The sequence below is a fragment of the Colobus angolensis genome, unplaced genomic scaffold (genome assembly GCF_000951035.1).
Source record: "Colobus angolensis palliatus isolate OR3802 unplaced genomic scaffold, Cang.pa_1.0 Scaffold129, whole genome shotgun sequence".
In the NCBI taxonomy this organism is placed as follows: domain Eukaryota; kingdom Metazoa; phylum Chordata; class Mammalia; order Primates; family Cercopithecidae; genus Colobus; species Colobus angolensis.
The window spans coordinates 791,927-804,080 of NW_012114141.1; the positions used below are offsets into that span (position 1 = coordinate 791,927).

At 35.7% G+C, this 12,154-nt stretch overlaps 1 protein-coding gene across 1 annotated transcript in view; it reads left to right on the top strand.

Annotated features, from left to right (window-relative positions):
* MRPL3 (mitochondrial ribosomal protein L3) overlaps positions 1–12,154 on the top strand; it is a 40,183-nt gene that overhangs the window by 8,279 nt on the left and 19,750 nt on the right. The window contains exons 5-6 of the mRNA XM_011933670.1: positions 4,686–4,785; positions 7,005–7,065. Coding sequence (XP_011789060.1) covers positions 4,686–4,785; positions 7,005–7,065 — 161 coding nt within the window. The remainder of the gene's footprint in view (positions 1–4,685; positions 4,786–7,004; positions 7,066–12,154) is intronic.

Below are 12,154 nucleotides of genomic sequence, written 5' to 3' on the forward strand. Positions count from 1 at the left end.
TTTTATTTTAAAATAAAAAAGTGTTTATTAGTAAAATTGGATGATAATCAAGAAGTATGTTTTACCTTGGTTCTATTTATGGTTTAGTCTAAAAAGTTACTTAGGTTGAGATGTTTATATTGTCTGTTTTGTATTACTAAAATAGTAAAGGATTTTCCTCAGAAACTTCCAGATATGCTTAAAAAGCTGACATTAACAAAATAATATGCTTTTAAAATCATGTGGAATATGTGAATGTCAAAAATAAACTTGATGCTAAAATTTAATCTGAATTTTGTACATCAGGAAAATAATTTCAGGGAGCCATACTGTTAAATGAAAATTTTGTGTTTGTACTTGTTGCAGAAGTGAGTATGATTGAAGATGAAAAGCAGGGTACTTGATAATAGTGGTGTTGGGTGTTAGTGTTAATTTCAGCATGTAGGAAATAAAATAATAGAGAATGATTGGAATGAATTTGTGGTATCACTCTTGTGGAGGAAAGGATAGCTTCTTTTGAGAGAACTCTATGAGGTATAAAACAGTCTTCAGTGGACTTCAAAGTAGAGCTTCTCAGCATTTGTTGTATGGCTCCACTGGAGAGCCCCAGGGAGATTCCTGGTAAGTTGTAGACTGATCCAAAAATTAAACTGCTGTGCTTACAAGCCAGTGCCACCCAATTTCATGTCAACTATAGGCAACTGAGTAAGTTATAAAGGGGTACTAACAGTTTACATTTTAAACTGAACAGGTAACTAAAGTTTGCTGAGTATTCACATATTCTACAAACAAGTCTGACTATGCAGGCACTTCACTAGAATTTCGGGGAAGGATACTTTGTTATTATCAGTGTTATCTTGAGTTGATTAGGGTTTTTCAGTTGCTGCTATTCTTTTTTAAATTATAAGTTACTATTGGTTTGGTTTTATAGTAGTTTCTTGCCGATTTGTTCATCCTTAGAGCAAGTCATGATGTATCTTTTAGGCCTGTACTTTTACAGTAACTAGACCTGAAGATTGAGGCCACAAACACAGTAACATTGTATTCCAAGAACTGATGCAGCAGAAGAGTAGAAAAGTAGGAGGAGTTAGACAAACTTTATACCCAGGTGGATGCCTGTCCTTTATCTTCTGTTTCTTTTCATTGTTCATTTAGCCCACTTCTTTATTGTCTAACCTGCCACTGTACTTAGCTGTACAGTTAGAGACACAGATGAATAAAAAGCAGCGTTTACCATCCAGGTGCTCACAGGTCAGCATGCTGACCAACATTTGAGTAGATAAGTGTATGGTGATATGGACAATAATAGAGATATATTCCAGTGTCTAGTGTTGGTATAGACAAAGGAGCAATGTGCTCTGGTAAGGCTGCTCAGAGAGGGATCTGGATAGGAAATATAACTGAATTTAGTACTGGAGACATGTACTTATATTTCCCAGTGTGAAGGGTGCCTCTTTTCACCAGAATAAAACCAACACGGATACATCTACTGCTGTTCCCTCTTCCTCAGCTTTGAAGCTTTAGAGATGCAGGGTAGGGAGGAGATCACAGCTGAAGAGAGTGGTGCAGACAGATACAGGTAAGCATTACATAGAACAATAGCCATTGGGGGCCTGCAGGGTATGGTTAGAAAGTTGAGGGAAAGGGAACAGCAGGAAAATAGATGTACTATGTTATATATTGTGATGAAAGAGGCCCTCTTCACATCAGGAAATAAAAAGTGGCATAACTTTTTTGTCAAGACCTATAGCAATCTATATCGAGTCTTAAGAATTAAGGTTGGGGGGAAGACCCAGGAATTATAAGAAAATAAGATGTCTATAGGTTTTGTTTTTAATGACACTGGTTGTAGTGATGTTTACAATAGCAGGACAGAAGGCAGGAGTGGAGAGCAGACAACAGGATCTACCAGGAGCTGGGGATATAGCAACAACTAAAGCAAGTCTCTGCTTTCAGGAAGCTTACATTTGGGTAGGTTTGGGGGTGAAATGGAGAGGCCCTTACATAGAACAGGGATTCCCAACCCCCAGACCATGGACTGCTCTGTGGCCTGTTAGGAACTGGACTGCACAGCAGGAGGTGAACGGCAGGTGAGTGAACATTAGTTACCACCTGAGCTCTACCTCCTGTCAGTCAGATCAGTGGCAGCATTAGATTCTTATAGAAGCACGAACCCTCTTGTGAGCTGTGCATGTGAGGGATCTAGGTTGCATGCTCCTTATGAGACTCTAATGCCTGATAATCTGAGGTGGAACAGTTATCATTCTGAAACCGTCCCTCCTGCTGCCTCCACTGGTCTGTGGAAAAATGGTCTTCCATGAAACCAGTCCCTGGTACCGAAAAGGTTAGGTACTGCTATCATAGAAGACATAGAAACAGTAAAAAATGTGTATCATGACACATGGAGATAAATGCTTTGAAGGATAATACTAAAAATGTAAAGGATTTTTCTTGGAAGCTTCCTGGTATGATGCTTTGAAGGATAATACTAAAAATGTAAAGGATTTTTCTCGGAAGCTTCCTGGTATGCTTAAATAACTGGTATTAATAAAAATAATATACTTTAATAAAATAAAAGTAGGCTGAAGGGTTGATAAGTGACAAAAAATGGTGCTATTTCAGATGGAGTAATTAGACAAGGTAAGTTGATATTCTGATCGATACCTGAATAAGAGAGCCAGTCATGCAAAAATATGGCAGAAAAGCATTCTAGACAGAGGCAATAGGATGTGCAAAGGTCTTGAGGCCAGTGTGCAATGTGTTCTTGGGCCAATAAGGGAGTGCATTTTTTTCTGAAGCAGGGTGAGTCAGGAGGAGAGTAAAAGGTGAGGTCAGATTGTGTAGAACCTTTTAAACCATGGTAAGGACTTAGGACTGGATTCTGCAAGAAGTAGAAGCCACTGTAGTTATGTGATATGGCTTGAGTTTTAAAATGATAATGCCAGCCTGTGAATTGAGAACAGACTAGAGAGTCAGGAGTGTGGAAGGTTGGAGACCAGTTAGGAGGCTGTTGAAATAATCCAGGCAGAAGATAGTGGATGAGGTTGACGTTGGGATGGGGTGGTAAGTGGTTGGTGTGGGCTGTATTTTTAAATAGTCTGGAGGAATTGCTGATGAATGGGACGTGAAATGTGAAGAAGAAAAGAATCAAGGGTGACTATAAGATTTTTGGCCTAAACAGCATCATTGTGGGAGTTACCTTGTTTATTGAGATTTGGACGAAGGCCAGGGAAGGGCAGGCTTGGTTAAGGGAGTTCAGTTTTAGACACGTTAAGCTTAAGTTTCTATATAACATTGAAGTGGAGATAATGGCTTGATAGTTGGACATAGGAATTTATAGTTCAGAGTAGAATTTGGAATTGAAGTTAGAAATGTGCAGTCATTCACATGTATGAGAATCGAGGGAGTAGTAACTGGAAGCCAAGAGAAAGTCTTTTGTGGAGAGAGTGGTCACCTGTGTTAAGCATTGCTGGTAGATTCAGTAAAATGAGTATCAACCAGTGTCGTTGACTGTATGGAGATCCTTGGTGAATGACAAGCACTTTCCATTGAGTGCTAGGGGCTGAAAACGCCTAATTAAACTGGGTTCACAGAATGGGAGGAGAGAGAGTAGACTTGGCAAGTCCTTCCAGGAGCTTTGCTGTAAGAGGCAACAGAAAAATTAGCTAAAGAATACGTGGTCAAGGAAAAGTTTGTTTTAATATGTGAATTATTGTGACATGTTATATATAGTGATAGGAAGTTCCAGTAGAAAGGGGAGAAAAATGAAGATTTCTTAGAAGAGAGTGGGAACAGTTTCAGGAGGGAACCATTGAATAGGTGTGAAGGGGTGGAAATTAGTGCTTTTAATAAAAATATGGACAGCTTATCTATCAGCATGATTTCCAGCCCCAATTTGACATAGAAATCATGTGAGGTGCTTGAAAATGAGCAATGCCTAGACCCCACACTAGACAGTGAAGTTACAATCTCTAAGCAGAGGACCCTTGCCATTGGCATTTTCTAGAAGCTCTCCATGTGCATCTCGTGTAACCTAGAGTGGGGTGGGAGGATAGTACTGTTAATATACAAGTACTGGTATAGACAATTTGATTTGGTAAGAGCATGGAGAAGTTCTCTTAATTCTTTTATTTGATCAGCTCAAAGGGAGGAAGAGGAAACAATGGTGAGGATTTTAGAAAAGGATGTGACTTAGTTTCCTTATAGAGGGTGAAAATGATTGAACCAGAGATATTTAGGTATCTGTAGATATAACCTGGCCACATTTGAGATTCTGAAGTTTGTGGTCATAATATTTAAATGTAACATACCGTGTTTTCTTCCAGTTCAGAATAAGTGCAAAATAGGCAGAGAGTTGATTTTTCGGGGTTTGGATTCTTAATTCAGACAGTCTCTGGTCAGAATTTAAAAATGAGCACAACTCTTTATTTTCCTGCAGAACAGAGGTCTTTCCCAGTGTACTATATGTGAACACTATGTACATGGTTGGACTCTAAGTAGTAAGATTATTCACAGAGATGTGATAAAATATAGCTATAAATCTCACCTCGCTTACATAAGGGGTATTGGGTGCCCTTTGTTCATTAAGGAATAAGGTATGCTCTGATTTATTTTCTGGGATGCTAATAACTTGGTTTAGATCTCTATGCATTCAATTCCACTTTGAGTATTCAATGTATTACTTGTATGTGCTGTTTTTCCTCTAGAAAGCTACATCCGTATTGGAATTTTACCGAGAACTTGGATTGCCGCCAAAACAGACAGTTAAAATCTTTAATATAACAGATAATGCTGCAATTAAACCAGGTAATTTCAGGTCGGGGAGAGGAGGGAGGTAAAAATACCCAAATATGCTATTTGTTTAATGTCAGCCCTTTCAATAAAGCTACATCTAAAATGCGAAGTCTCACTTACTTTTAAATACAAAACTGTATCTGATTTAATCACTAGAAACAAACAAGCCGTTTTTTTTTTTTTTAAGTGGAAAAACCTGTAGAGAACTGTTTGCTTTCCGTGAGAGAGGAACACTTTTGTTTTTAATGTAGAGAGAGTTTAACATTTGAAAAAGCCACCTCAAAGAAATACAGTAACTTTTAAAATTCAAAGATCATTGGTCATAGGCTGGCGTTCATGAAAAATAGCCAGGCTCTTGCTTAGATAGAAGAACTGGAGAAAATATAACAACAGAAGGGACAGACCATAACACCTCAATGTAAAGGTTCTTACTTAAAAATTCCAAGATATTTTGCCCAATCCATGAAATGTCAAAAGAGTAAAGATTTGGCATATGATTATATTGGCTCATATGGTTAGCAAAATATAACATTTTGATGTCTGAACTTCAGAAAAGCTCCCTGATCTCTGAACTTGAGTTCTGACAAGAAGACAGTAGAACGCTGTTTTAAGATTTGGTATTTAATATCTGAACTAAACTGCTTTAAGTAAAATACAGTTGCAGTGGGCTTTTATTGGTGTGACATGGTGTGACAGCCTTGATATAAGGTAGAATTAAAAGTATTCTTTGAAGTTAAAATTTTGCAATTTTAAGACAAAGTAAATGGAATTAAATATAAAAATTAATAGAGATACTTGGGTCATTGTGTATTAGAATGGTTTATAATGGAACTACTTTAAATATAAAGGGATAGTTCTAAAATATTTGTTGTATAGACAGTTCTGAAGCACTTTTTAATATTCTCTTTGGTATTAACACATCTAACTTTCTTAAACTCTATGTTTATGATAAAGATAAAATTAAGCCCACATTAACTTTTGCTGTAGCTCAAATCATATAAAATTGTTTTTTGGTGTCCAAAATGGTCAAAAATCAGCAGTTCAACCTCATAAAAGGTCACTTTTAATGTCTTTTTAAAAAATTAATACTATTTTGATTGACATCATTATATACATTTATGGGGTGCAGTGTGATGTTTTGATAATATGTAGACAGTGTGGAATGATTAAATCTCTATTTTCTTCATTCAACGTTTTTCTCTGCCTATATAAATCCAGGTTGGGTTGTAACTTAAAGGAGGTCCCCCCCCGAAATCCTACAGCTCTTTGCTGCTTGTATTAAATAAACTATAACTATAATCAACTTTCAGTCACATTCTCTACTACAGTGGTTTCTGCCATTTAAAAAAGTGTATCTTACTTGATGATGTTAATGTTTATTCTTTACCAAGATAATAAATGTCTTGCTGTCAGGGGCCGTGTCTTACATTCTTGAATTTCTAGCTGCACATATTTGTAAGTGCCCTGTAAATGTTTGCTAATTAATTGCCAAATAGTTCTCGTAAATATTAGTTTCAAGTTTATGTAAACAATATTATGAAGGGCTTTGATTCATCACAAAATTTAAAAACTTTTTAAATAACATTTCCGAAGTACATTTAAAGTAAGACTTTATTTACATACAACTGGTTTTGTAAACATTTCTATATAAAATTAAGAGTATCTATAAAGGCAATTTTTTGCTATTCTAAATATCTAAGCATGAACTGGGGAACTGTGTTTTATTGGTACAATGAGGAGTTCACCCAAAATCTGATATGTAGAGGCTTTATATAGATGTCATACATACCCACCATATGAGGGACTTGGGTTCAAGTAATTGTTTCCTGTTTGTCCAGTGGGTACAAGGTATTTAATGAAGCCCCAACAATTTTTAGTTATTCTTGTTTTTGTTTTCCCAATGTGAAAACAAGAAATATATCTTAATTTAATATACAGTTATTCACTAAAACAACCAAGAATCATCAAATTTATGTGTTTGACAGCAAGAATACTGTGTTGTCATGGGAATCACTCGTTTCAAACAGCACCACTTTTGGTCTCTGTGAAGTCAGTCAAAAGACATGTTTGTTGAATAATTTCATTGTTTGGATGTTTCTAATTGCAGAAGAGAATCTTTTACCATTTTGAAATCAGATAGCTCAAAGCCTTCCTGGATACAGTTTATGTTGCATAAAGTTGTTTCTGTGCTGTCAAATTTCATATTGATTTTTCATTTTCTTTTCATAAAGGCACTCCTCTTTATGCTGCTCACTTTCGTCCAGGACAGTATGTGGATGTCACAGCCAAAACGTAGGTCCTCATAGCAAGTTCTCTTTTCCTTTTGTTTTCATCTATTAAAAGAGAGCAGAGTAAGTGAAAGAAGTGCAGTCTTTCAAGTCAGTGAATAAAGGATAAATATATTTCTCATTCTGAATTCAAATCTTTAATGCTACCTACGATACTGGTTTTTAAATTTTGCCAAATTAATTGTATGTAAACTGTTCATATCAGGTTATAGCTTTTTATTTATTTGTTTTTTTATTATACTTTAAGTTCTAGGGTACATGTGCACAACATGCAGGTTTGGTACATAGGTATACATGTGCCATGTTGGTTTGCTGCACCCACCAACTCATCATTTACATTAGGTATTTCTCCTAATGCTATCCCTCCCCCAACCTCCCACCCCTAACAGGGTGTGGTGTGTGATGTTCCCCACCCTGTATCCAAGTGTTCTCATTGTTCACTTCCCACCTATGAGTGAGAACATGCAGTGTTTGGTTTTCTGTCCTTGTGATAGTTTGCTGAGAATGATGGTTTCTAGCTTCCATGTCCCTGCAAAGGACATGAACTCATCCTTTTTTATGGCTGCTGCATAGTATTCCATGCTGTATATGTACCACATTTTCTTAATGCAGTCTATCATTGATGGAAATTTGGGTTCATTGCACATCTTTGCTATTGTGAATAGTGCTGCAGTAAGCATATGTGTGCATGTGTCTTTATAGTAGCATGATTTATAATCCTTTGGATATATATCCAGTAATGGGATTGCTGGGTCAAATGGTATTTCTAGTTCTAGATCCTTGAGGAATCACCACACTGTCTTCTACAATGGTTGAACTAGTTTACACTCCTACCAATAGTGTAAAAGTGTTCCTATTTCTCCACATCCTCTCCAGCATCTGTTGTTTCCTGACTTTTTAATGATCGCCTTTCTAACTGGTGTGAGATGGTATGTCATTGTGGTTTTGATTTGCATTTCTCTGATGGCCAGTGATGACGAGCATTTTTTTCAAGTGTCTGTTGGCTGCATAAATGTGTTCTTTTGAGAAGTGTCTGTTCATATCCTTTGCCCACTTTTTGATGGGGTTGTTTTTCTCTTGTAAATTTGTTTGAGTTCTTTGTAGATTCTGGATATTAGCCCTTTGTCAGATGGGTAGATTGCAAAAATTTTCTCCCATTCTGTAGGTTGTGTATTCACTCTGATGGTAGTTTCTTTTGCCATGCCGAAGCTCTTTAATTAGATCCCATTTGTCTCTTTTGGCTTTTGTTGCTTAGTCATGAAGTCCTTGCCCATGCCTATGTCCTGAATGGTATCGCCTAGGTTTTCTTCTAGGATTTTTATGGTTTTAGGTCCAACATTTAAGTCTTTAATCCATCTTGAATTAATTTTTGTATAAAGTGTCAGGAAGGGATCCAGTTTCAGCTTTCTACATATGGCTAGCCAGTTTTCGCAGCACCATTTACTAAATAGGGAATCCTTTCCCCATTTCTTGTTTTTGTCAGGTTTGTCAAAGATCAAATGTTTGTTTCTTCAACATAAATGATAATTTCATTTCTTTTGATGCCTCAGTTTTCTCCTTTTTGTTGCATGATAATTCTGCAGGGATTATTCTGACTAGGAACCCTCTGAAAAATATGCCATTGTTTACAGGTGCTCTGGGATAGGTTTGTAATCACAGAGACTGAACCAGAGCACCTTTTATCAAAAGAAACTGGACAAGAGCTAATACCACTTTCCTTCACACAGTTAAGATGCAGTCTTCCTAGTTTCAAATATAGGCCATTGCAAAAGCTACCGGCTGCTTTAATAACCTTCATTTCACTATTTAGAAATGAAATGTGGGATAGATTGGTAGCAAGGTGAGTCTTCTTTTTAGAGAGATTATAAACCTGTCCTCCTTTTTTTTCCTGCTTCCTGATTATCATGAACTTGTTCCTAGTTACAAGAACCCCTGAAATTGCTGTTTCCTTGGTAACTCTGTTTGCTTTCCTTTGGCAAGAACTCAAAATATTGGAGCTTTAAAAGCTTTGATTTGGTTACTTAGAGAAATATGTGTGTTGTATATCAAATTATTTTGCTTGTTAATTTTTGAATTATTGTATATAAAATGCCACATAGTAATTTTGTTAATTTATACACAGTTAATGTTGTGTGAATTCCATTACGTGTTTTATACAATATATGGAATATTCTAAGAAACCATGCAAAGTCAGAGGCCTTTGTTAACATTTACCTTGTGGCTGGACTTGTGACTAACTTGGATTAGAGCCTGGCTTTTCAAATGCCTATCTTCAGTAAATGCTTTCATCTCATGTGCTTCTGTTTGGTTTCCTAGGCTTCTTTAAAGTGATTTTTAAAACTTTAGCTGCCTTCTTGTAAGCATAAAGTAAAAGAGGAAAACTTTATTTTTGTTTTTCATAAGATCATTTTCATAGGAAACAAGATTGTGTATAGCCATGCACCAGCTTCAGGATTAAATAGCTTATAAGAGTTGGGGGAATAACCAGCCCTGGAATTTAAAGTAGGGACAGTCAGCTCTGGAGAAGTGAGGACCTCCATTTGAGAAGATCACCACTATTATATGGGCTACAGTGCAAAAAAGTTTAACTTTTACTGTATTAACAGTGGGGCAGGGTTTTCCTCGCATGTGTGTGTGCATACCTTCATGAGGTATTTATTACTTACATGAGAATGAATTGGACTTTATTTGACCTTTTGCTAAATGTTACCAATAACTATAGCTCTTGTAGCTGACATGTTATTATTGCTGTAAGGTGCTTTTAATTTTAAATGCTTGTAAATTTATAGGATTCGTTGTCCTTCTCATCTGAAACTTTTGAATTTCCTTTGAGTGCAGCGTTGTATTCCCAGCTGCATACAGCCCTAGTTGCTATTGCCTCTTCTCTCTTCTCTCTGCCACTGACTTCCCTGTGTTATATGTGTGTACATGTACACATGCATGTGCATGCATTTGCTTAACTTTTTTTTTCCTTTTTAAACTCCTCTATCTTCTTTCTTTAATGCATTTTGGAACTTTTGAGCACTATCTTCTGGATATTAATCCTGTTACAAGTGTGAACACTAGGGGAAAATCTGTGCAGTGCCATAGTTAAGGGAGTGATGAAAGGACATGGATTTATAGGCTGGAGCAGTGGTTCTGATGCTTGAGTGGGCTTTATAATCTCCTGGAGGTTTAGTTGAGCACAGATTGATGGACCCTACCCATGGAGCTTCTGATTCTGTAGGTCTGGGGTTAATACCTGAGAATTTGCATTTCTACCAAGTTTCCAGGTGATGTAGATGCTGCTAGTCCAGGAACACACATTGAGAACCACTGGACTGGAAAATAGAAGCTCATCAGTTAAACCACTTTTCCTCCTCACTCCTCTACCTAGCACAGAATTCAGAATGCCTTTCTTTCCTTAATTCTGCTTGAATTATGACATATAAAAATCTGTTTAAAAGCAAGCTAGTTTAATGTAATTAAAATAACATTGCCAATAAAAGTGGGCCTGTTTATTACATTTTAGTTAGCATAAAACTGAAAACTAGTCTAGCTTCATTACCTTTTCATTAGAAAAGAGAAAAATCTCAATCCCTAATTTTTTAATGTTTCTCATGTTGTAATAATTAATTATATTTTAATTACTAATCTTCACTTATATTTTTAGTACTAGATTTCAATGTTTTTTACCTTATACCTTCAACTTTAATTGCTGAGTTAAATGTACTTTAGAAATAACGAAGAAAATTTTTTAAAGGAACAAACACTATCTACATTTCAAGAAAATAGTGTTAGTAGAATCTGTCTACCTCAGGAATGAAATTGTCTGCAGACAGTTTTCTAAAAAGTGGCCAGTAACCAACAGTAACAGCTTCTTGAAGATATACTTACAATTTTTAAGTGTTCCTTTTAAAATAAAATTGCATTAGGAAACTTGCTTACTTGAAAGATACATTGTGTTTACCTATACTGATGTTGGTTATAATTCTCTAGATAAATAGGTAAATTTACCAGTGTCACATTAGGGTGTGAGGTGAATATATAATTTACCAGAATTCATTTTAATTTTTACTTTTAATACCAGAAGTAGTTCTTCATCAAAACGATGGTAGAAGACAAATTTATTTAGATTGTATGAGGAAGATTTTTACATCTAATAAATAAAACTGCCTAGTAGAACATTTTTACATAGTTTTATTATACTATCAATAGATAATGAAGCCCAGTCTTTGAAATATGGTAGTTTATGTAATTCATTCCAAATAAAATCTTTAAAAGAGCATGTATCATGATGACTTTTCTCCCTGCCCCTACCCTGGGTACATTTTTAAAGTTTATGTTCTTGTTCTATAGTAGCAATTATATTCCATTGTAACTTTTAATAGATGATGGTTTAGAGTCTAACATTTTCCCATTCTTTCAGTCTCAATTTTGAAGAGGGAACAAGTATAGATAATGTATAGATAGTGAGTAAGCTGAGGTGTAACTGTTAATGCTACCCTCAGCATAGAATGTTTAGCCCATTTTTTTTCTGTTGAATTCTAGTGGTGTGTATTATAACTTGTAAAAAAAAAAAAAAAAGAAATGAGAGAAGAATGAAACAAAGAACAAGTAAAAAGAAAACTAAAGATGCATTCTGCTGTGTTTAGGGAGCAGTGTTAGTATCTGCCTGAAAGGACTTAAAGGACAGAGATGGTAGTGATGCAGTCATAATAGCATGGAGAGACACTTCCTGCTAGATGTCTTATTGATCTTTGAATTCATTATAGTGCATACCTGAAGTAATTTTTCTTCTGGTTATCTGTAATTATTTACTTAAAATTTGAAGTCAGAAGACTTCAGGTACTTAAAATACCTTTTTCTTTCGGAAAGGATAATTTAAAAATCTTGTCTACAAGTCTGGGCTGATTAAAACAACTCATATTTTCAGGAATAATCTTACTACTTTAAAGTTGTCAGTGCCCTTTTAAATTCTTAATACCTTTTGGTCTCAAAACAGAAAAATAACTACTTGATAATGTTATCATTAGTAATAAATTTTTTTTTTTTTTTTTCTTGAGACAGAGTCTTGCTCTGTTGCCCAGGCTGGAGTGCAGTGGCGTGATCTC